The sequence below is a fragment of the Ochotona princeps genome, chromosome 6 (genome assembly GCF_030435755.1).
Source record: "Ochotona princeps isolate mOchPri1 chromosome 6, mOchPri1.hap1, whole genome shotgun sequence".
Lineage (NCBI taxonomy): Eukaryota > Metazoa > Chordata > Mammalia > Lagomorpha > Ochotonidae > Ochotona > Ochotona princeps.
The window spans coordinates 13,868,031-13,893,265 of record NC_080837.1 but is presented as its reverse complement, the minus strand read 5'-3'; the positions used below and the strand labels follow the sequence as shown (position 1 = coordinate 13,893,265).

At 56.4% G+C, this 25,235-nt stretch overlaps 1 protein-coding gene across 1 annotated transcript in view; it reads left to right on the top strand.

Annotated features, from left to right (window-relative positions):
• The first annotated feature begins 2,555 nt into the window (after positions 1-2,555).
• Positions 2,556-25,235, top strand: part of CORO2B (coronin 2B) — a 106,024-nt gene continuing 83,344 nt past the window's right edge. The window contains exon 1 of the mRNA XM_058665328.1: positions 2,556-3,376. Within this exon, the coding sequence (XP_058521311.1) occupies positions 3,362-3,376 (15 nt within the window). The 5' untranslated portion in view covers positions 2,556-3,361. The remainder of the gene's footprint in view (positions 3,377-25,235) is intronic.

Sequence of the window (25,235 nt, the reverse complement as noted above, 5' to 3'; positions counted from 1 at the left end):
CATTTGAATCAAGATAAATTTTGAGAGTATAGTGTGGTAGCCTAGTGGCTAAAGTCCTCACCTTGCACAAGCTGGGATCCCATATGGGTGTTAGTTCTAATCCTGGTGGCTCTATTTCCCATCCAGCTCCCTGCTTGTTGCCTGAGAAGGCCATCAAGGAGTTCCCTGAACCCACCTGGGAGACCTGGAAGAAGCTCCTGGCTCTTGGTTTCAGATTGGCTCAGCTCTGGCTATTGTGCCCACTTGGGGAGTGAATCAATAGATGGACTATCTTCTTCTCTGTCTCTCCTCCTCTCTGTATATCTGGCTTTCCAATAAAAATAAATAAAATCTTTTTTTTTTTTAATATCAAAAGATAAATCTTGAAGCAGCAGAAGGTTCTCCGGGAGTCTGTGAGCCTCAGGAGGGAGCTCTGCAGGGTGAGCCATTTGCTTTCCAGGCTGACCTGGTCTGTCTGCTGTTACGCCCCCAGGGATGTTCAAACCACAGCTTTCTGGGAGAGAGCTGGCTGGGAACTCCCCAGAGTCCTTCCTGATCCATGTCCAGACAGTGCACTACGCTCACACACCACACATGTGTGTGGATACCATGCACCACCTGCACACACACAAGCTCGCGGGGCAGGTGGATCAAAAGCAGTTCGTGAGTGTGCAGCCCCCAGGGGACTTCTGTGAGTGTCCCCGGGTGCCCTTCCCGCTCTGTGCAGTGGCATCCAATCCAAGGCCAGGGAGCCTGGAGCTGAGCCGCATGCACTGTGGGGAGTGAAAGTCATCCTGCAGCCGTGCCCACCTCTGGGGTCACCTGCAGCTGGGAGGAGGCCCCAGGACTCAGCATCCCGCTTCCGTCCCAGCTGGGGGAAAGGTGGGGCAGAGGGAACAGCCTTCCAGCTTTCTGCTCCAGGGTGGTGTCTGAAGCTGAGGTAGTTCCTCCACCTCCCCTCAAAGCACTGTCCAGGAGCGCCAGAACTCAGGCAGAAGACACCTGCCACCGGGGACCAGCCTTTCACAGGCAGCGTGGTGTGCACCTCAGAAGCTGGGGGATCTGGCTCTGCCTCCCTGACCAGCCCACAGCCCTGACAGTGAGAACACACTGTCTTACAGGTTACTCCTCCACCCAGTCCTGGAAGATCCTTAAGCCACCTGCCTCCAGCTCACTCCTGCTCTGCTTTGGCTGTGATGCACTGAGGGCACACACAGCAGGATGTGTGGTGGTGATGACCCCTTCTCTCCTGTGGGCCAGGCCCTGCAATGGCGGGGGAGGGAATGCCAAGTGCTGGGAGGAGGCTGGCACTGCTAGGGATGGGCAGCAGGAGGGACCAGAGCTCAGGAACACTTTCTTTCTGCTTTGGCAGAATGTCCCAGGGTTCGGGGGTGGGGGGAGGCGGCAGACTGATGTCCCTAATTGCATTTGGCTCAAGCTGGTATTAAGTGTCTGTCTCACGCTCAGAACCCACACCAATGGCAGATGGGGGGTGAGGGAGAACAGTGACTAGAGGCAGGCTGGAGCACGCAGCATGGCAATCTGGGACCTGCCAGAGAGCAAGGTGCACAGGTCTGAGCTGGGGTGCAGGCAGACCAAGGGCACCCTGCGAGTCTGTTCTCTAAGGGCTTCTAGCGGGGTCTAGGCGCTTCGGGGGGGCGCTGGGAAGAGCTGGAGTCCCGTGGTCCTGCCTTGACGCTGACCTTGCCCAAGAACCTACACAGGCTCTTTGAGGGCAGCGCTGGCGCGGGCTTCGCTATAAAAGTAAATGTTGCCTGCTGTGTCCTTGGTGGCATTCAGGACTTGCTGAGTGCCCAGGGGTTCACAGGAAATGACGCCTTCTGCCCTTGCATGTGTGCAGTGGCTAGCTGGCTCCATCCAGTTGGGAAACCCAGGGAAATGAGCCCAGGGAACTGAAGGCAGCGGGAGAGACGGACAGAGGCTGGAGTTGCCCCTGTGAGAATTGGGGTGTATCCAAGGGGATGCCTGAGACTGGGGTACATCTGCTGTTTAAGGGTTAGCAAGGCCAGGAACTCCCCAGCGGGCACTCGCGGAGCCCCAGCTACCCGCCTGCCAAGACAGGTGTGAGGCTGCAGAGTAACAGCAGGTGGAAAGGAGTCCTGGAATCCACCTGCTGTTAAAGCACCGTGCTGTTCCAGTTCTGCCTGGGCCACTGTGGACCAGCATTCAGCCCCTCTGTTCCTCTGAACCGCTTTTGATCCACTCACCAGCCAAGCCCGGGTATAGGGTCAGGGGTTGGGAGGTTGCATTTAGGGTGCGCCACTCTGGTGTGAGGCTCTCATTCACACAGGGGTCTCCTTTCAGGACGCCCTGAGACCTCTTCTGCTAGCGGCCACTTCCTGGTCTCTGCCATTCCGGTTCTGCCCAGGTCCTCCGGAAGGGCAGGCCTTTCTCAGGACGCGAGGTCGCCTTCAGGCGAGGATCCTTCAGGCCCTGGCCACAGGTCCAGGCCAGGGCGTGGCCCAGCCCAGGATGGACTCAGCGCAGGGGGTGCACCTGTATGGTCTCCACCTCCATCTCAGGGCAGCGCACGCACACCTAGAGCAGGGCCCCGCCAGTCCTGATCCCGGATCGCAGCAGGAGTCGCCCCGGGCTGCCTTCGGGGTAGATCTACGAAGTGTTCTCCGGCAGGTAGGGGTGAGTGCCCGGGTCCAAGTCCCGGTCCATTGTCCTCTGTTGCCGCTTCTGTAAATCCCCGTGCGCGGGGCTTAGGGCGAGCGGCTGGCTGCAGGCGCTGGACCTCGAGCAGGGCGCGTAGGCGAGCCCGCCGGGCCACCCGTGCCATGGGGCTACGCGGTGGTGCGACCGGGACTCCGGGATCCGCAGGAGACGAGCCCCTTCGTCCTTCCGTCCCGTGCGCAATTACAAGAACCCATTCCCAGGCCTCTGACCCGGGGTCGCCGCCCCCTCCCTGTGCTTGTGCCGGCAGGTGCCAGACAGCTGAGGACCCGAAAGAGTTAAGGCCACGGGCCCCAGCGCTGCCCTGAGCCCCGGGCGCGGCAGTGGCCGGCTGCTGGCCGTCGAGCGCGGAGGCGCGGGGGCCACGGTGGCGGGCGGGTTGCGCTTCCTCCTCCTCCTCCCTCCGCCTCCGCCTTTGTAACGAGTTCCCGGCCCCTCTCCTCCCCCGCCCCCAGCCCGGGCCCGCTCGCTCCCTCGCTCCCTTTCTTCCTGCCTCGCCTTCCTGCAGCGAAGGAGGCTCATCTATTATAAATGCACAGTCGGGGCTGACATCAGCGGCGACGAGCGGTCCCCGCGCGCTGCCCGCTCGGAGCGCAGCCCCCAGGCTCGGCCCAGCCGCCGGCGGGGCGCAGGGAGCGCGTCAGACCCTTCCCGCCGCCCGCACCGCTGCCCGCTTTCCTGCATGACTGTCACAAAGGTAAGTGCCGCTCGCCCCGGGACCCGCCGGCGCCTGCAGCCGGATGCCTGGGCTGGTGGGGGCGCGGGGGTGTGGGCGCGGGCAGGCGGGGGGTGAGCACCGGCGGGGGCCTGGCGCCCCGCGCATCCCGGGTCGCCCGAGTCCCTCCAGCCCCCAGCACTGCGGAGGCCTCTTAGGCAGCCCTGCGGGTTTGGACCGCGTCCCTCTGCGCCCGGCCCGACCCGGGACTGCATTTTTAACCCTTGTTTAGGATGCTGCAGTTTTAACCCCTGGAGAACTGGGCTGGGCGGGAAGCGCGGGGGGGGGGGCAGTGGCGGGGAGCGTGGCCGCGGACTGGGACCACAAAAGGGGCAGGGTCGGGAGTTGCGAGTGGACAAGGGTTAGCATCCACTAGGACAGAAACCGGGCGTCACCTGCGGGCCTCGGCCGCCCACTCCGGGTCAGAGCGCTCCTCTGTCCCGCGTTGCCGCGCCTCCCCGAGGAACCTGCGCTGCACATCCAGGAGTTGCTTCCCAGGAGAGGGAAGGTTCCGCGGTGACCGGCTTGGCAGGTGGGCATCTCGGCAGCCCTCCCACCCAGTGGCCAGTCCCTCCTGGGAGCCCAGCTTTGTAGGTGAGCTCGCAGCTGCTGTTCTAAGAAGGAAAGTAGCTGGAGCCTTGGCAACAGACGTGGCTCCCACCCCCACCCCCGCCGTCTTCCCCTCCCCCCTCAGCTGTAGCCCGAAGCCATGGGCTGACCTCTGGAGGGGGTCCCTCCTTTGGGGGCTTCAGTTTACTCCCTTGGCCTGGAGGTGGTGGCAGGCAGCAAAGAGCCAGGGAGATGAAGAGAACTCAGATGTTACAGAGAGCTCTGCCCCCATGCAGCACTCACAGCCTGGCCTGGGCCTGGGCAGTCTGTGGTCTCAGGTTCATGCCCCAAGGGCCAGGCCCTGTCCTTTCAGGCTGCCCAGAGTGCTCCTGTGATTAAGGAGTTGGAGGCCAAAGCGGCCCATTTGTGGACAGAGCGTGTAGCCAAATGGAGAGTCAGGGCACAGGGGATGGCGAGGTGGCCTCTTGGCCTCTCTATAGAGGCCGTCAGCTGCGCCTGCCCCTGCAATGTCTGTCCCAGGTCAGCCCAGGCATTTGGGCTCCTTGCTGTGGTTCTGGGACTTGGGGGACACTGTGGAAGATGGGGCTGAGGGATGCACTGCTCACAGCTGGCAGGATGGTTAAGGCTCCGATATAATGCACTTGCTGTTAGGCTGCAAGCGATGGTGCTCTGTAGGGTTACAGACCTGAGGTACAGTGTCCAGGGCAGCCGAGAGGGCAGGGCCTGGCCAGGAAGCAAAGGAGGTGGCGTTTGTCATGGCAGCACCAACGCTGGCCTCCTGTGTGTCTTTACGCAGAGGAAGGCAGGCAGTCTTCCTTCCTGAGGGGCCTGTGAGGAAGGGACATCCAGTCATGGGGAGAAACTTAGGCTCAGAGAGGCAGGGGACTGCCTGGGGTCTCATGGCAGGTGCATGCCCAAGGTTGCCTTCATTCAGCCTTCTCTTTTCTTTCCTCCGAACCTTGGAGACTGGGGAAGTCGCCTGGTTGGGGGCGGGGGCACTTGCCTGGTGGCCTGTCCCAGAGGCAGGTGGGGAAGGCAGTGGACTTGTTAGTTAAGTCCACGGGCAGTCCCACCTCCTGACCACAGGTGATTATTCCCTAACAGTCCCAGCCCCCAACAAGGCTCTCCCCTCCTGCTCTATCCTGTGTGGCTTCTCCTAAGCCAGCTCAAAGGATTACATACCACCTGCACCTTAACCCTCTCTACTTTCCCTTCACCCAGCAGCAGCCTTTCTGTGAGGGCTTTCCTGGCTCGCCCCAGGCCTGGATTCCACCTGCTGCAGACTTGTGACCTGCAGCTGCTGACTCCCCTGGCCCAACTTTTTCTCTGCTCCCCCAACCCACTATCGTCCTCCGTCCTCCGTTCACTGCTTTTCCACCTATGGAAGGCAGGAACTGGTTCCCACGCTTCTGAGGGATCAGCCCTGCTAAGGAGGCCAGTTCCTGCTAAGGAGGGAGACTCCTTTTTTTTTTTTTTTTTTAAAGATTCATTTTATTTTTATTACAAAGTCAGATACACTGAGAGGAGGAGAGACAGAGAGGAAGTGGAGCTGCCGGGATTAGAACCAGCGGCCACATGGGATCAAGGCGAGGACCTTAGCCACTAGGCCACACCACCGACTCCTGCTGCCTTCCCCCCTGGGGGGAAGGGCGCACATCAGCAGGAAACACAATGAATGTCAACCCAGGTCCTCGGGTGGGATGTGGCCGTCTCCAGGGGTGTCTTCATCATGACTCCAAATATCTGCTTCTGATTATCATGTTTTAAAATTGATTTTATGATATGCATTTGAATAAGTTACATTCTGTATGGGAGGGAGAAAAGAGCAAGAAGGAAGGAAGGGCCAACGGGAAGGCTGACTGCTGGCAGAGGTCAAAGTGCAATGCTGCCTTGGTCTCAGCCCAGCAGGCAAGGCAGGGCGGTGAAGTCACTTCCCCAGGACAGGCAGCTCCTTTCACAACGTTCTGTCTCATTGATGCTTCTCCACTGCTGTTTCTAAACTGCTGTCACATGGGCAAGCATGGGGGCAGAATCCTCTAGATGTGTGTGTGTGTGTGTGTGTGTGTGTGTGTGTGTGTGTGTGTAGCCTGTATGTAATGTGGGCCCTGGCAACCCGTGGTTGGCTCTCTGTACCTGGCTGCTATGAGGGCAACAGGTAGCTTGAATAGGATGCATACACCTGTCTTATTGAGGTCTGGACTGGTTTGTTTTTGTAAAGATTTATGTATCTATTTGAAAGACAGATACTCACAGAAAGAGATAATCTACCATCCACTGGTTCACTTCCTGGATGACTACAACATCCAAGGCTGGGCCAGGTTAAAGCCAGGAGCCTGGAATCCCATCTAGTTTTCCCATAGTGTCGGGGTTCAAAACTTGAGCTATCCTCTGCTATTTTTCTCAGGCACTTTAACAGAGAGCTGAATCAGAAGTGGAGCAGCCAGGACATGAACCAGCGCCCACATGGGATTCCGACATTGCAGTTGGTAGCTTAACTTACTGTGCGTAAAGTCAGCCCCTGGCATCTGGGTGTTCCTCTGCTAGGCAGTTTCCACCCTTGGAAAAAAAGTACAGGAGGTCCCAGTACCAGGGAGTTCTGGCTGTACGCGAGGGGCAGCATACTGAAGGAGGACTGCAAGGGACTTGGCTTCTGGTTCCCAGGCCTGGGATCTAACCTGTCCAGAAGATGCCTGCAGCCCAGATGTTCTCCATGCATGCACTGCTAAGCCCTCTGGCTCTTTCACTGGAGGAGTGAGAGAGGCAGCACCTCAGGGCAGCCACAGGTACCAGCCTAGACCCGCCCCCTGACACTGGGATAGGGGCGGGGGAGCTGTTCCTCTGCCCACTCACCATTACACCTCCTCCTCCCTCTCAGTCCTTTGCACACCTGCCATTTCTATACCAGGAGGTGCGTGGCTAATAGCTCATCCTCCTTCCCTCCTCCCCTCCCTTGCTTCCTTTCTTCTTCCCTCCCTCCCTTCCTTCCTTCTTTCCTTCCGCCATCACCTCTGAGCACCGTGTCACACTCCCTGACATCCAGGATGACGCAGATGGCAGGGGCAGTGCTGGGTCTGGAGTGAGGAGGCTGCAGGACCTACAGACACAAGCCAGGCAAGGTCTGCATTGCTGCATGCTGTAAGTGCTCGTTCGGTGCAGGCTCCTTTCTGTCTTCCCTCCAAGCCGTGACCCTCTCCTCTACAAAAGCTCTGTCACTTTTTTTTTTTCTGAAAATTACTCATTCTTATTGGAGAGGCAGATTTACACAGAGGAGAGAAAGAGAAAAATCTTCCATCAGCTGGTTCACTCCGCAGTTGGTCACAGTGGCCAGAGCTGAGCCAGTCTAACGCCAGGAACCAGGATCTGTATCTGGGTCTCAAGGACAGCATAAACCGGCTCCCATTTGGGATGCTGGCGCTTGTAGGTGAAGGATTAGCCAATTGAACAATCTTACTGGCCCCAGCTCTGTCACTTTTTCTTCTGGGTGTATCCTCTTTCTCCAGGGTGTGGGTCACTTTGGGAAGAATTGGGGAGGGGGGCTCCTGAGGTGGAGAAGTGGATGGCCCAGCCTATAATGTCTCTGCAAACTTGAATGTGGCTGCTTGGGGTCCAGGTGCTGACTGGACCCAGGGCCTGGCAGCCTCAGGCCCTGGCAGCTGCGCCACACCATGAGCTGAGTTTTTCCACTCCTCTCCCAAGCTGGGGCAGACGTGGCCCGAGCCGCACAGTCTTGGCTGCTGGCATCGTGGGCCGCCTCAATTCTGACTTGGATGCGCCGGCCCCAGAACTTGTCTGGTGTTCAGGAGACAAGAGAATACACACCACATTCCCCTCTGTGCCGGGGCCCCATCTCCTTCCCTCTACTCCTCTCAACCCTGCAGACTCAGACCCTGGAGTCTGGCACTGCAGCCTGGGCGGTTTGGCCTGGAGCAGCTGGCATGGGGCAGGCCCTGCCAGGGAAGACAGATGCAAATCCAGTGGCAGCCACTTGAAAGGAACTCTTTGGAATGAGCCTCTCCTTTGTGGCCTGGAGTGTGGGACCAGCTGGGAAGGAAGGAGGCTGGAGGCAGGGGGAGGGCGGGGGAGGAGCTGACTGGAGCGCCCTTCCTGCCCCTGCCCCCTCTCTGCTCCCAGCACTCACCCCTGGAGGGGCTTTGTAATTGGTTTCTGGCTGGCACCCTTTTTCCACTTAATTAAGGAAGAGCCTGGGAGGCTCTCCAGACTGCTGGGCTGCTCTGTGCACACACACACACTCACGCACGCACCCACACAAGGGTCCCCACAGGGCTGATCCCTCGCCCTCCACCAACAAGGGCAGGGTCCCCTGTTTGTGAATGAATAAACAGAGCCCTGGAGCGAGAGGACCACACCCTATCTGGAACTCGTGTGTGTTGGAGGAGAACTGTACATCCAGCTCCTCGGATTTGGAGCCAAGCTTTCCAGCCGGACCACAGAGCAGTCTGCCTGCTGAAAGATCAACTCCTTTCCGCCATGCTAATAGTAGATATTAGGCAGGCATGGGGCACATGTGTGTGCTGTGTGCCATCCTGCAAAGTGAAGGCATGGGGATTATGCTATTAACTCCATTTCCCAGAGGAGAAAACCGAGGCTTGTTGATAGAAGGTGTGAACCAGCTGAGGTCACAGATTTTAGTGGGTGGGGAGCAGGGACTTGGGCCTGGGCTGACTCCTGAAAACACACTGGTGTTACTCTCACACTGGCCCTGGCCAGGTCTGTAACCCCATTCTACTTCCCATACCTCCAGGCAGTTTGCTCAAGTCTGTTGTGCCTGTGGCCAGCTTGCCTCCAGGGCTGGGGGGTGTGTGGCCCCAGCTGGAGCAGGGAGCCATGCCCAGAGCTTGAGCAGGTGCTGGTGGGGAGGGGAGGGGAGTGTCCTGCATATGGTGGCTTGAACAGGGCAGAAGCAGAGCCACCTCCACATCTGGGAAGCTGGCCTTGTTCGGGGACTGCTGGCCCCTGGAACGCTCATGCTGCCCTTACCAGGCACACCTTCTCTTGCGGTCCCTGGTAATGGGGTGGGGAGGGGGAAGGGACAACAGTGTCAACAGCGTCTAGGAATCCAGGTTTCACTGCCAGACAGATGGTCCTGAGTCAATGCTTGCTGTGTGTTCCCAGACAAGTTGCCTGGCTTCTCTGAACAATTTTCTCTATTAATTGGGGTTGATTATAGTAGCACTTAAAAGGATAATCATTGGGACTAAGAGAGCTGGTTCCTGTAGTTGCCCTGACCACAGGCCTGGAAGTGAGAGTGAGCTGTTAATACATCAGGAAGATGCAAAGTGAATGAGTGTCCTGGGGGTGAGGAGGTGGGCAGAATTCTGGGGCTGAACCAGCTTCTGTTCTGCCTCCAGCAACACCTTGATCTGGTCTTGGGTGAGGAAACAATGATTTGTTGTTGTTGTTTTGTTTTAAGACTTATTTTTATTGGGAAGTCAGATTTACAGAGAGAAGGAGATATGGAGAGAAAGATCTTTCGTCTATTGGTTTACTTCTAAGGCTGCAATGGCCAGAGCTGAGCTGATCCGAAGCCAAGAGCCAGGAACTTCTTCCGGGTCTCCCACACAGGTGCAGGGTCCCAAGGCTTTGGCTCATCCTCTATTGCTTTCTCAGGCCACAAGCAGGGAGCTGGAAGGGAAGTGGAGTAGCTGGGATTAGAACCAGTTCCCATATAGGATCCTGGCGTGTGCAAGGTGAGGACTTTAGCCACTAGATAACTACTGTGCTGGGCCAGAACCTTTTTATTATTATTATTATTATTATTATTATTATTATTATTACTATTATTATTATTAAGTCAGTAACAGAGGAAGAGAGAGAAAGATCGCTCCCCAAATGGTTCAAGTGGCTGGTACTAATGCTATCCAGTCTCCCTTGTGGGTGCAGGGGCCCAAGTACTTGGGCCATCCTCTGCTCCTTTTCCAGGTCCATTAACGAGAAGCTGGATGGAAAGTGGAGCAGCTGGGACTTGAACCAGTGCCAACTTCATGCACTGTGCCACTGTAGCTGCCCCCAACCACACACCCGCCTGTCCCCCAGCTCTGCCCTCCTGAGCTCACAGAAGGTGGTGGTGTTCACGCTGCAGCCTTACACCTGCTGGCTCCAGCCTGACCCGGAGGGCTGCCTTTGGACACTCTGACCACCAGGAAGGGTGGTGCTCTGCTAACTCCTGCTCCTCTGGCCCAGCCCTCTGCCTCTGCAATCCTCTGGACTTCCTGGGATTGGAAAGCTGACTCCTGGGGGTGGATGGAGATGAGATTCGGGTTTACCACTTCCTGGGTGGGCAGGTGCCAACCTCCCACTACATGCTAGGGCTGCCACAGGGGAAGTGACTGATTCTTTCAGACCTTAATAGTATTAATTCATTTAATCTCTAGGACAGGCTAGGGGGTCCACACTGTTGTTAGTTCTCTTTCTCTAGTTGTAGAAACAGGCCAGGGAAGGAGGAGGGTGGGATCACTTCCCAAAGTCAGAATGACCTTGAAATGTGGTCAGAGCAGGGAACCTGGAAGCTGCAGACCCAGGCTTTGTACTGAAGTCTGCTCCTGGCTGGGTGCCCTGCGATTAGTCCTTGGCCCTTCTGAGCCTCCATTGTCCGTAAGCACAGGACGGGGACTCAGCCTCACGAGGGGTTGTGACGTGTCAGTAGCGTGAATAGATTAACCAAGGAACGTTTTAGACTGTTAGGGTGGGAGATGTTTCTTGTCATATCTAATTGGCACCTGCTGCCCCCAGCCCCCCAGGGTTTTGAAGCCTTCAGGTCAAGAAGCAAGCCAGCCTCCTCCCTTGCTGTAATCATGACTTAAGATTTGAGTCATGCTTTGTGGGTGGAAGAGAAAAATTCATGTCTTTCCAACGGCCTCTGTCTGCTTGGTCCCTGTTGAATGAGTTTGGGAGAGATGAAGCTGTTCTCGTGGGGCTGGTTTCATTGCTGGGGACAAGCTTTCCAGCTGCAGGAGTGAGCTGCCTGCTGGACATAGGCTGGTGCTATCTTGGGAAAATGGACTCCTGTGGCCTTGACTTTTGCTCCTGCCATATCTGCCGCCCCTGGGTGGACGTTCAGCACATTTTCTAGACCTGGGACCGCTGATGGGAGGAGAGTGTTGAAGCAGGTGACACAGGGGTCTTATGCTGAGTGTGGAACTCATGTGGACACCGCCACTCATGGCCTCCAGGTGGAAGATGAGTTTGTGGGAATGCGTGGGGGAGATTTGTGATTCCCAGAAATTTGGGGGGAAGCTGGGACAAAGGAGGTTTCTGCTCACCTGAGGAGTCTTCAGGTGAAGTTCACTGTCACCAGTCTGTCTTGGGAAGGTCCTGAGTGAGGGTGTCTGGGAATTAATCCAGGGTGCAGTGGTGGTTATCAGAGTGGGGGACAGCCAGAGTTGTCCTGTCCAGTTGTCCTGTCCTGTTCCCAAGCCCATATCGCCCTGGCTCAGGGACCTCTGTGGCCAGGTCGTCCCCAGCTGCAGGGAGAGGCCAGGCAGTGTGCTATTTGCTGGCAATTTCATGTGCTTGACCTTTGGCTCCCTCGCTTCCACATGTCTGACTCGAGCCTTTCCAAGGCACCCAGCCAATGGCTGTGCAGGGCAGTGAGCATGCATTCTATGGCAGGTATGATGCCAGCTTTGGCCTGCCCAGGGCTGCCTAGTGACTCTGAGACTGCTGAGCCAGAGGGGATCCTGAAGAGATCAGGACTGCCCCCTCCCCTTGTTTTGCAAGAGGGAAAACCCAGCCTATGGTCAGAGGCAGGCAGGATGTGGCCCAGTAGGGATGGGACTCCCCTCCTCCATGTTCACAGCAGGTTGTATTGGGGAGGGGGATAGTTGATTGTCTGGGCTTCCAGTGCTTGCCTAGGCAGGCCAAAGACTCATTTGAAAGTAGAAGAAAGTGGGAGAAAGTTCCAGAAAGGAGATGCCGGGCATTCAGCCTAGGCAGGAGGGGCCTTCTCACTGCAAGAGGAGTGATCTGGTTTCCAGAGAGCCTGCTTGGTGTGGTGGCAGAGGCAGGAGGGCTCTTCCCAGCTCCCTCTGCTCAGTGCCAGGCGGTGAGTTCTGAGGCCTGGCAGCCTCCAGGCCTACGTGCCCGGCTGCCACCTTAGCACCTGCCGTGGCCTGTGACCCTGCTCTACTTCCTGGCACATGGAACCGCAGGCCATCTCATCTCACTTTGTCTCAGAGAACCAGGTGCAGGGCCACTGCATGGGTTGCTAAGAGCTGTCTGCGGGCCAAGCCTTATCGCAGCTTGTTGCCAAGTTTTTCTGGGACTGCAGCTCACAAGGAGGAGGGGGTGGTTGGGAGCCACAAACAAAGTTGCCTTCTGTGGCAGGCTGACCAGGGACAGGGCCAGAATCACACGGCTGGTGTGGTCGGGGAGCTTGGCTTAGGAATGTGGTGGAAGCTACTGTGCTGTGCTGGTCCTATGCCCCACGTTGTGCAGTGTGCACACGTTGCCTCCTGGAGTCCCTGAAATACCTGCTGTTGTGATCCCCACTGAGGCTCAGAGAAGATGCTACTGTACCCTGGGGGCAGAAGGGAGAGTCACCTGGCAGGGAAGGGGGACCAGGACCCAACTCAGATGTCTGACTGCAGAAGCTGGCAGCCCCTGACTTGAGGGGTGGCACACGATGCTGTGTGGTTAGTCTTTTCCACCATGCCTGCTCTGAGTTTGTGTCCTGCCATGAACTGCCCATGCCTTCACCTGGGTCCATGGATGCTGGATGGCTGGATGCCAGCCAGAAGGGAGTTTTGTGCTTCAGTCTCTGTCTTGAGTATAGTTATGTGTCTCCCACTTCCTGCAGCCTGAGAGCCTTTCTCTGATGAACTTCTTCCCAGTGCTCCTTAGGATGGGTAGCAGAACCTTCTAGAAGGCCAGTGTTGATGTGAATATACACTTGTGCATAGCTGCAGCAGGCTGACCACTTGAAGCTGGTGCAACGTAGGCCTCACATAATCTTTCACTTCCATCTGAAAAGTAGAGAAAAGACGTCTTACAGCTCTCTGACTGAAGCCACCTCTGCTGACACATCCATTCATTCCTTCGTTCTTTCTGCAGGTGTGTATGTGCGTGTATGTACATGTGCTGGAGGCACAGCCCTGGCACGTGACGTGGAGAAGCCCGTCCAGGTGCCACTGACTATGGAACCTTCAGGGCACTCTCACTGCCCAGAATGGGGATTGTCGCCCTGGCTACAGCTGCCCTGGAGGTGTCAGTGCCTATGTGGTCCCTGCGTGTGGCCCAGGGAAGCCTTGCTTTCCTTGCTCTTGTCCCTGGCCTGAATGGGAGATTCAATTGGATGCTCTGGCAGGGGAGGGGCCCAGGCATCTGTATCTCAAATATATATACAATATATATATGTATGTATTGTATATATTGGAAAGGCAGATTTACAGAGAGGAGAGACAGAGAGAAAGATCTATCAGCTGGCTGGCTCACTTCCCAAATGGCTGCAACAGCCAGACCTGAGCCCAGCTGAAGCCAGGAGCTCCCATGTGGGTGCAGGGTCCCAAGGACTTGGGTCATCTTCTGTTGCTTTTCCAGGTCATAAACAGGGAGCTGGATGGAAAGTGGAGCAGCAAAGACTCGAACCGGTTCCCGTATGGGATGCTGGCACCACAGGGTGGAGGATTAGCCTGCTGCGTCACGGCATCAGTTCTACATCAGTATTTCTTTAGAGCTGATCTTCTCTTGGGAGCAGTTGGTGCAGAGGTGGCCCCAGTCCTCAGATGCTTGCTGGAGCCTGGTTTCCTATCTGTCGGTAGCTGAGTTGGAACAGTAGCACCTCTTTTGCGAGAGGTTCCCAAGAGCAGGCCGTGGGCAGTGGGATCAGAGAGCCCAAGGGAGCTCAGGTGGCAAGGGGATGGGCTGGTCAGGGAAGGCTTCCTGGAGGTGTGGCACATGAGCCGTGCCACTGCGCGAAGCACCTGAGATGACCCTCTGAGAGGTCAGATCCACTCAGGCATGGAGACCATTGCAGATAGTCGGAGTGAAACCGAAGTGAGTGTTTGGGGGCTGCTGGGGCTTCCGCCTGTTCCCAGAGGCACCACACCCTCCTTCTCCCAGGCAGTGTCGGCTGTGTGGGAACCTGCACCCCCATCCTACCCCGGCCCCTGGGATTGACGCCCCCAGAAACCACAAACCATTTCCTCTCATTTCTAGGAAAGCCCAGTGGTGGAGGTGGGGTTGGAATGTATGGAATAAAACAAAACACTACAGAAAACATTCCCCCCACCACACTCCCCTCCCAGTTGTCAGCAGGTGCCAGCCTAGGAGTAGGTGCTGTCTGTCCTGGGTATCCCAGGGCCCGAGCAGAGCTGGGACAGAGGGGCTGGGGTGGGAATGGAAGGGGCCTCGCCTGGGAGAGAGTGGCCCTGTTCCCGAATTGGCTGCAGCACATCAAAAGCACTTCCGTCTCCTGTGATATTTGCCGGAAGATGGGAACCAGGCTCTGTTTATGGAGCCGATCCCCTAGGGAGCCCAGATAACGTTTCTGTGGTTGGAGGTCAGCCTGAGTTCGGGCGCTCCTGGGAGGAACAGGGTGCAATTTGTCAGGGGGAAGAGGTGAGGGAGAATGGAACCCCCTCCCAGCCTCCTGACTCCAGCTCCACTTGCTTTCCTGGCTGCTCTGAATGATACCAGTTGACATCCCAGCCTGGTTTCTGTTCCCAGCTCTGCCTTTCATGTGCAGCTGTGTGAACCTGGGAGAGTTGCTTAGCCTCTCTGGGTCTTGGTTAGCAGTTCAGAAGAAGGAGATTTCTGTCCAGACCCCCTGTCCCTTGCAGTGTCTGGAGTTTAGGAAGCACTGCACCTTGCAAGGTTCCCCACCATGTAGCTGCGTTCAAGGCCAGAGAGTTGGCCGAGTGGGTGGCCCTGTCACAGCCTTGGCTGTGCCCTGTGGGTCAGAGCTGAGGGAGTGCCCCTGGACCCAGTCCCCACCCTCTGCCCCAGGGGTTGGGACCAAGGGGCCCTTTTCCCTCTCCCCACCCCCAAAGGAGCCTCCTGTCTCTGGGAATGCTGGCCGGATTTCCTCCCAGGAAGAGGCCGCCGGTGTCCGGTTCTTCTCCCCTGGGAGGCAATGGCACTGAGCAGCTAGTAGCATTTGCCCCTGACAATGGGGTGCACCTTGTCTGCAGGACTGTATGCCGGGCACCGTGCCCCAAGCCACGTGGCAGGCCTGGGATCATCGTCTGTGCACACGTAGGGGCCTGGGACCCTGTGCTCTCGGCTAAGCTCCTTGGGCAGAGCTCCAAGTCAGCTCATTCTTCCTGTTTCCTGTGCGAGGAGCAAAGTGAATGGTAGTTATCAGCACTGGAAGGAGCCCATCTTAATAAAAGTACCATGACCTGGGCATCTGCTCCATGCCCAGCTCTGTGCTGGCTCAGGGCAACCAGAGGAAACCCACTATGAGGATTCCCACAGAGCGACAGTCTGGATAAGGCCCTGGGGAGCTCCAGGGGAAGGCAGGGCTTGAACTTGACTTTGTGCTTGAACTTGAACTTGGAGGGAAGTCAGATTTGAGGAAGGATTGAGGTGGGAGAGGAGGATGGGGGTCGGGAGAACATTATGGGTGAAGGTCGAGATGCCTACAGCCAAGAGGTTTGGGCAGGGGGGCAAGGACAGCAAGGGTGTGGCTGGAGGGGTGGGAAGCGGGGAATCAGGCTGCTAATGCCATGAGTTTGTGGCCTGCACCATCGTGCGCTGTGACAGGGCATGCTCCAGGCCGTGGAACCCTTCAGTGCCAGCAGAACATCAGGGCAGAGAACTCATCCACCACGCTGTCAGGTCCTGGAAATGCTCTCAAGAGAGGTACATAGAGCAGGGCTGGGGCCAGCTGAGATGCAGATGGCGGAGTCCACTGCCTTGGAGGCAAAAGTTTTTGAGTAGAGGTCTAGTTCTGGGGTGAGGGGTTGGGAGGGAGAGGCTGGAGGAAGAGTTGGGCCTGCCTCCATGGAAACTGCATGTACTACCTGCTCGCTAGTGTTTGCTGACTGGCTGAGAACCACCCCCACCAGAAGCCACTGGGAGGACAGAGAGAGGGGAGCTAAGGCTTGATGCCCAACCACCTTGAGCTGATGAGTGCGTGACCCAGCGCAAAGGCAGTTAGTGGGCCCTGGAAGGGTGACTCAGCAGGTGCCCCTGGAGCTCTCCAGGGAGGAGCTGGATCCGTAGGTCTGTGGGGCTGGCTGTGTCCTGTGATGGAGGGGTTCCACACACTGACCTAGGGCCTTCCTCCTGTGCAACCTGAGGCTCCTGCAAACTGGGCCAAGTCCTCCTGCAGGGCCTGCTGGGCTCAGCCCACGTCCTCCATGGCCACCCTCCCCTGCAAACCTCACCTCATTAGTATTTTGAGCAGAAGCAGATTTTTTTTCTCCCCCTGCAGGGAAATGATGCCCTGCTCATTTCAAATTGAGTTAAACCAGTGAGCAATTAAGAGGCGCAGCCTGGTTGGGTCAAGGAGAAGCAGAGAGAGCAGTGGTTTTGTCTCCCACCATGCTGCTGGGCATGGCAGGGACCGGAGACACTGTGGAACTTAAATTCATCCCAATGTGAGGACAGTCCAGTGTCTTGGACACCTTGATCCTGGGGGAACTGGGTTAGATATGGCATGTGGCCCCTGTCATGAGAAAGAGTCAAAGAGAGAGAACATTCAACTGCTGGTTCACTCCCCAAATGGTCACAACAGCTAGACCCTAGCTTCTGGAAAGTATCGCATCTAGCCCACTGTGCCAGAAAGACCAAGCAGAGAGAAGCCTCCCCTGCCTGGGCACACAGGGGCGACCCTGGATTGGCTGTGGTGAGCTGGGGCAAAGGGACAACCTGGGCCCAAGTCCCACCCTGTCCCTCCTCCAGGCACCTGCATGGCCGGAGCAGGTCTGGAGCAGCTGTCCAGGCTAGAAGCCACCGTGGTAGGAGGGCAGGTGCAGGGTGCAGGGTGCAGGGTTTTGAAGGCGAAGAAGGAAATGATTATGGCCCGGAAGTCCGTGGAGGACGTGGTTCCTGGCCACAAGGTCCGGTGTCATGGGCAAACTGGGAGGGAGGGGCGGTGCTGGTACAAACCCGCCCCCTAGCCAGATCTTCTGTCTGCATCCACACTCTCCCCTAGCCAGAAAATCAGGCCTGAGGGGCTGAAGTCCTGTGCCCCAGGCTCCAGGGGCTGCTGCAGGAGCAGGAATTGGCCATGGTGCAGGATCCTGGCTGACCTGATTCCCAGGGGCTTCTGGCCCCACCATGCTCGGTATACAGGATTTGGGGTTTTAGCATCATGGGTTCCCTCCATAACTCAAACCAGAAGTTTTGCCTGCCCTGTTCTTCTGTCATCCATAGGTAAGGCCAGTCGTCCAATTCTCCCCAGAGAGCAGTCTGCTTTCTACAAAGACCTTGACTTTGGAGTAGCTGGGGGTGTTCAGTGTTCCTGGGAGAAGAGTTCCCGGTGCCCAGGCTGCTCCCTGGCCCCAGAGTCTGCCCTCAGCTTTGGTCCCCTAGCCCCGGCATAGCCTACCTCAGCTCCCTGCCTTCTCTTCTCCTTGCCACACCCTTTTCTAGGCACTGAGGGGCTGATGGGTGAATGGGTCTGCGTCTGCATGTGGACATCCGGGAGTGGTGTCTGGATGTGAGCTTCTATCTGGATCATTCGTCTGGAGGCCTGCAAGGGAAGCTGAGGGGAGTGGGGGGATGGAGCTGGACCAGCTGTCCTGGACACAGCCCAAGCAGGCCTGGGCCAGGCCTGCCTTAGGATGGTGGGGCTGGGGCTTGGGGGATCTCCTTAGCTTAATTCTTTGATGCCCTGCTGCTTCAGGCCACTTAACTGGGCATCTGACACCTTCCCTCTTTGGTCAGCCTTTGCCCCCTGCCTTTTCCCAGGCCGAGCAGCAGCCTGCTGGCTACCTCCAAACTTGTTTTTCTGCTCACTTCCAGCTGGCTGGGCATCCTAATTCCTGCTCTCAAAGAATCCCATCAAAGGCCACCTCCTAACTTGATCCCTCATGGTTTCTAACCCCTGTCCTCCTCATGCAATGGGAGTTCTGTCTGAGCTCCACCAATCACCCCTTGCCAGGGGGGAGGAGGGAGGAGCTTTTGCTGCTCCTACTCCCTCTCTGCTCTCCCCCGCCCTTCACTGCTCAGATCCAGGCTGAGTTTCCTTTGAGGGATTCTAGAGCAGGGGAAGTGTTCCCCAGGGACCCTGGCAACCCCTGGGACAGCAGTGCGCCCTCCCTAGGTTGTGTGTTCCCCTGGGAGGTGGCTGGATACTTCTAAACATCTGGGTCTCATTATGTGCCAATTTGAAACCTCTACTTGTGCTCAAGCCCCTACATTCAGACTGTTGGCCAGGCTTTGTGGGCCCAGGGTCTCCATGGCAACAGGAGGATGCGTCTTAATGAACCCCGTTCTTGGAGACCGTCCTTGGAGGATCTTGAATGGTTGCTGGTGTCCATGGCTTCTTGGGAGAGACCTTCCAGAGAGGACTTGGGGCTGGAGACTGGGGTTTGATGGGGGCAGGCTGGAGGGAGCCCCTGTGTGTAACCTGTTGGTCCTGCCTGCAGTGGTAGCAGACACCTGTGATGCCTTCCTCATTGCTTACCCCTTCATGCAAACACCACTTAGCCACTCCACAGCACCCAAGCTCCAGCAGCTGAGCTGGACTTATAGGTAAGGAGCTTGGATGGGCCCTCTGACCCCACCCAAGGGAACAGGTGAACCCAAACCTCAGGAAGGGAAGGAGGGAAGGGAGGAGAAGGGGAGAAGAGTAAGCTGGGCAAGTCTGACCCTGGTCCTTCCCTAGGGGTAGACCATGCAGCAGGCAGCGTGGGAGGAGGGTGGGAGTTAAAGATGCAAACCCAGCAATTCCTGCCCGACCTGCTGACGCCGATACTCTCCACTCTCCCAGTGGCCTGGCCAGAGAGGCAGTGGTGGGGAGGAGACCGCCTGCCTGCCTAGTAATTAAAATGGAAGGAGCGCCTCCCAGACAGGACTCTGGTGAGGGTGTGGGGGCAAGGGTCCCCCGAGGGGCACAGGTGGCAGCCTGCAGGTGAGTGGATGCGGGCACGGCTGAGGAAGATTCCACTGCAAAAGCTGAATTACAGCCCTCTTCCCGCAGCACAACAAACAGTTTTGAGTGGCCCCCTGGCATGGTGGGCTGGCAGGAAGGTGGACACGGAGCATAAGGGGCCTGCTTGTCCCTGGCGGCACTCAGCCGGTGTCTCCTGAGCAATGCCATGTGCCCTGACTATCACTAGGCACTGAGGATAAAAGATCAAAGTCAGCAGAGGACCTGGCCCTGGATGCCCACAGTCTAGGCTGTGCAGGTGGCGACTGTGGGTCCAATACTCCACCCCGTTTACAGCAGTGGTCACAGGGCAGGGTGGAGGTGGAGCTAACAACCCAGGGCACAGATCAGCCTTGTCCTCAGGGGACATCGTATCTAAGCAGAGAGCTGAGGGAAGAGGAGGAAGGTCAGGTAGGGGGAAGCAGGGCCCATAGAAGTTGAGCACAGCAGGGTTGTATTTGGGGTGCAGCCCAAAGCAGGAGGTACGCCTGTGCTGTGAAAGCAAAATGCCTGAAACTGTGCAGTTTATCGTACAATTTGTGGTGTACACAAGGTCTGGAGGTTGGGAAGTTCAAGTTCAAGGCCGCAGAAAGTTTTGTTGTGGAGGGCTGTATGGTGAAAGGGGAAAGACAGGAGACATAGTGCAGCTAAAGCCTCATTTGTGTAAGGGTTTTAACACCACTTGCAAGGGAGGAATCCCCAGGCCTGATCACCTCTTCATGTTCCTCCTTCTCGTGTCTGAGCAGCATCTGAGTTTTGAAAGGACCCCGTTTGGTCTGTGAGGCCCATGCGCAGCTGAGGAAGGACACCAGAGCTGTAAGTTTCAGACTGCTGTGACCTGTCGTGTTTATGATTAAAACTCAAGAATAGTCTCAGGTTTATGATGTGGTTGCCCTTGAAGCTGTGCAAGGGAGGGAGTGTCGCTGGGGCTGAGACTGTGCACCTGCTCAGATTAGGGACCCGTTCTGGATGGACACACACACACACGAGATTGTGCACCTGTACAGATTAGGACACACACACACACACACACAGCGCAGCTGCTCAGATTAGTTACCCATCCTAGATGGATATACACATAGACACACACACATGCACATACACACTGTGTAGCCCCATCCTTGGGGACCATGGCTGCATGGGCTGGATACCATTTGCTTCTCTGAGCAGGAAGGCACCAGAGAGCTCCCTGTTGCAGTTGGGGCTTGAGTGGAGTTGTGGTGCAGCGGAGTAAGGCTTTTTTGGGATGCAGCACCCTGTATGCAAGTGCCTGGGTTCAAGGCCAACAGCTCTACTTCCGAATGAACAGATAAGCCCCGGCAGCAAAGGGTCCCACTCAAAGCTGTGTATCCAGGCAGAGTCACCTGAAGATTTCCCACCGCAGGCAGAGGAGCTGAAGTGCTGGGGGTGTGGTGGGCAGCAGCATTTACCCAGGATTTCTCAGCTCAGTCCAGTGCCAGGAAGAACGGTGCTGTGTCACAGAGGAGCAGCTAAGCCAAAGCCTGATGACAGGTGTAGGGCAAGAGCCTTAACAGGTGTGGCCAACGGAAGGCGCAGGAGCATGCAGGGATCGCCCGTGTCTATTGTCCGAGGGCAGGTGAGAAGAGGCCTTGGCCTCCGATGGAGCCTTTCCTGGATAGGAGTCCATGACCTACAACAGACTGAAGGCTGCGTGGAACACCTACCTCCAGCCTTCCTGTGTCCGGGCACAGGTTCCCATGAGGCTGAGTTGAGTTTATGGTCAGTTGATTTCCTGAAAATAAACATTTTCCATACCTGAAATCTTGGCCCTTGGTCGGGTAGGACTTCTGAGCTGCTTCTGGCCAGAAAGGATCATGCAGAAAACACAATTTGAATACAGAAGCGTGAATACAGAATATTTACAGTTTGAATACAGAAAAGAGAAGGATGTTATGGTAGCTCATGGGAGCAGTAGGGCAGGTTATCTGAAACTGAGAAAGACACAAACACACCTGGAGTGTGCCAGAACATGGCATTACATTTCCTTGGACCTCTCGTTTGCTGTAATGACTCAGGTGGTGGGGTGGGGCAGGGAGGCATTCAAGGGTCATGAGTACAGGAGGCCAGGGGTGGCTGTGGAGGCCTTGGTGTGCATCCCCAGGAGCAGGTGCCACGGAGCCAGCCTGAGGACAGGCTACTGGAAGCAAGCATATCTCAGTTTCTTCCTGGCTCACCAGGGTCAGCAGGATCTCAGACTTGGAAGGAGCATATGGAGGGGGTGGCATGGGATCTCCTGGACTCTGCGGGTCAGACACAGAGCACACTGCTTTCCTCTATCCCACACGGCTGGAACAACTTGATTGACCTGAATGCGGGACAGGCTACAGCCATTTGAAGTTCCTTTGCACTTGTGTGTAGTGCCTGAACTGGGAGGTCTCCAAGCCAGGATGTGACTGAGACTGTCGTCAGGAGTGTATACCTGGGACATCTCTGGGGGAGCTGGGACTGTCTCAGCTCCTGAGCAGGTGCTGCTGCTTGCCACAAGCCAGGGCTTCAGGACCGAGGGTCCTGACAAACAAGGCAGGAAGGTGGAACCAGCCCAGCCATAGAGTATCGCTTGCATAACTTGGGTTCTATGGAGAAGACGAAGAACTTTCTAGAAAGAATTTCTCTACAAAACAAACCTCATCCACATTTACGACTGGCTTTCTTGAGACCAGGGACCCTTTATCATTTTTTTTTTTTGTCAAAATCACTTGCCGCTGGATCGTCTGCAATAGAAGCCTGGGAGTGAAGGGTGCACATGACCTTGGGCTGAGGGGCAGCTCTAGTCCACAGCTCACCCAGGGCAATGTGGACTGGGAAATGCCAACAACATGGCACGGGAGAGTGGGGGTCAAATATGCACTTTTCACTGTGCACTCCCACCCCTGGGGCAGGGTTCCCTTCCATGGGCTCAGGCACCCACAGCAGACCCCCTGTAGGCTCAGAGCCCCAAGTCTGTCTTGCTGTGGCTGACTGCACATGGCCAAGGCTGAGAGGCCTTCTGAGATGAGGGCCAGCAGGGCAGACTGGGCCTCCCCCACTCTGTTCTTGGAGGGCTGCAGGGGGGGCCCCAAGGACGCTCCCCTGGCCAGCCTGCTCAGCACAAGCTGACCTGCACGCTGGACAGGAGCCCAGCTCTCTCTCTCAGGGAGCCTCCAGCCACTTCCTGGCCTGGCCCAGCTGGCTGTGTAAGTGTATACATGTGCATGAGTGTGTGTGTGTGTGTGTCCCAGGAAGCCTCTATGCTGCCAGGCTTGGCTCTGTGCAGCCAGGGGCATGCTGGAGAAGGGAGTGAGGCCCTGGGTCAGGCAACAACCTCCCTCCTCTTCCCAGTCCCCCAACCAGGGAGGGAACCCCTTTTCCCCCACCAACAGAGAACTTGAATTCCTGCTTCCCTAGGGGTTGAGCTTTGTTCTCTGTTCCTCCCCTGAATGCCTGTTCTCACACTTCCAGGCTTCCCAGGCTGGCTTTGGCTTCAATGGGCTCTGAAAGGGCACTTGGCATTCCTCATCCTGGCAGCACCACCCTCCTCCTCCAATCTCTGCTTGTTGTTCCAGCCCTACATTTAGCCATTCAGGTATTCACTGCATCTCCTACACAGTGTCAGAAGTGCAGAGAAAGAGAAAGAGTGTGTGTGTGTGAGAGAGAACCTACTTTCACGGGCAGCCAGGAGGAAGCAGCAGCTGGTTAGGGGGCACAGATGTGAGCAGCAGCATGGACACGGGCCTTGCGAGGACCAGGAGCCTGAGGGGCATGTTTGCTGTGTCAGGGACTTACCCTAACTCCACCGCACCCCCAAATCTGCCCCACCATTTCCCTCTGCACCTGCTGTGGTAGAGACTCTGGACCCTCCTTCTCCTGGTCATGTTTATAAGGTCTGAAGCAGGGGTCTGCTGTGGCCACATCGTCACCTAGGTTTGTGGTCACAAGGCCGTGAACCACATCTGGATCAGTGGAGAGAAAAGGCAAGGCATCCTTTTTCCAGAAGATTCTGTGACTTAATCAAAAACCTTTTTCATAAGAAAGATTTATTTATTTTCATTTATTTGAAAAGGTACAGGGAGGGAGAAAAGAGAAAAACTTCATCTGTTGATTTGCTCTCCAAATGACTGCTGTTATCAAGGTTGAGCTAGGTAGAAGCCAGAACCTGGCACTTCATCCTGGTCTCGCACGTGAGTGCAACAGCTCAAGCTCTTGGACTGTTCTCTGCTGCTTTCCCAGGCACATTTGCAAGGAGCTGGGTGGGAAGTGGAGCAGCCAGGACTAGAACGGATTCCCTTATGGGACGCTGGTGTTGCCGGTGAATGCTTAACCTGCTATGCCACAATGCTGCCCCTCCGCCTTTAAGATTTCTGTTTTCTTAAAAACTACTGAGGCAGCCAAGGTAAGCAGAGTCAGTGAGTGGCAGGGGCTGCAATGGCAGAGCCGGTGAGATTGAAAGAGGGAATGGACATCTGTGCTTCTCAGTGGATCTGCCTGAGTCGTCTGATTGGCCAGCAAGCCCCTTTGTGACCGGTGAAGCCCACCCAGAGGTTCCAGCATGGGGAGCAAAGGGAGGCCGTGATCAGAAAGCAAATAGGATTGTGTTCTTCTCCAGTGGGCACTGAGGGGTGCAGAGGCCTGTGGGCTGTGACTTCTGACCCCAGGGGCTCAACCTCAAGCAGTGGAGACTTGGTCAGTCAGCCTCTGCTGTCCCCCGCTGCAGCAGGTAGCTGAGCCCCTCCCCGCTCCGCAGTGGCGTGCTTCCTTCCAGCCCTGGAGAACAGGGCCACAGCTGGCTCAGAGCCTGGGCGCCACGCTGCCTGCCCCTTGGTTTCACATCTAAGACTCTTTGCTGTCTGTCCCCTCCCCCATCTTCCAGGGTTTGTCTTTCTTTGCAGAGCTCCAGATGCCCTTGTTGCCGAAACAAAGCCCCCTTGGTCTCTACCTCGTGTTTCCTTCCCCCCTCCCCACTGTCCTTGTGCCTGCAGGTGCTGCCTGTGGACATAGGGGCCTCAGACTGACCTGGTGACTTCTACAGCAAAGCATCTATGACCCCCAGCCTCTGATGCCCACTGAATCTGTGTGTTTCAGTCAGTTTTTTAAAAAAGTTCTATTTATTTTTATTGATAGAGAGAAGGAGACAGAGAAAGATCTTTCATCCTCTAATTCACTCTCCAAGTGGCCACAGTGGCCAGAGCTGAGCCGATCTGAAGCTGGGAGCCAGGAGCTTCTTCCAGGTTGCCCACGTGGGCACGGGCCCCAAGGCTTTGGGCTTTTGGGCTTTCCCAGGCCACAAGCAGGGAGCTGGGTGGGAAGTGGAATAGCCGGGATTAGAACAGGAACCCATATGGGATCCTGGAGCTTGTAAGGTGAGGATTTAACCATTGAGCCATCATGCCGGGCCCACATTTCATTCATTAAAATGGCTTTATCACCTTCCTCAAGCTCCTTGGAAGCCCAAGGGAGGAATTTGATTCTCAATATGACATACTGAGGGAGGCCAGCATGGCATCAGGCCAGTGTTGCACACTCAGGGCAAGTGGACCTTGGCTGCCACACTGGTCCTCCGCTCTGGCAGAGCTGTGAGCTGCCACCCAGAGGTGGCACTGTCTACTCCATGGCCTGGGGACAGCCGAGGAGAGAACCTGAGGCGGGAAGGAAGTTCTTGGCATAGAATGCCTTTGCTCACGTTAGCCAAATATCAGGGAACATTCCACATCCTGATGGAGAACCCAGCTAAGGTAACTGTGCTCCCCTGGCTGCCGTGTGGCTCACAGGACTGGCTAGCTCTCTGTACTGTCAGGCCTGTAGGAAGTGACGGGCTAAGAAGGCAGAATCCAGATTAACATGGTCCTCACGATCACAGTTGTTCCCTCACTTGGTTTTTGGTATTTATCTTTGAGATAATGTCTTTTTCAGGTCATAAAAAATGATACATATTCATTCTAGAAAAAACGGAAAGATGCTAAAAATGAAATGAAGTCATGCTTGGAGCAAGCGCTTCGCCCACTCATTGAGTTGCCTCATCCTACATCCGAGTGGGTTCTGCTTCGAGCTCTTCCCCCTGATTCTGCTTCCTTGCTGCTACAGACCCTGGGACGGGCAGCGGTTGGGTCCTTGTCACTTGTGTGGGAGAACTGGCTAGAGTGCTGTGCTCCTTGCTTTGGCCTGGCCCACCCTGGCTGTTGTACGTGTTTAGGGGACGATGAAAGGGTGGGAGCGCTC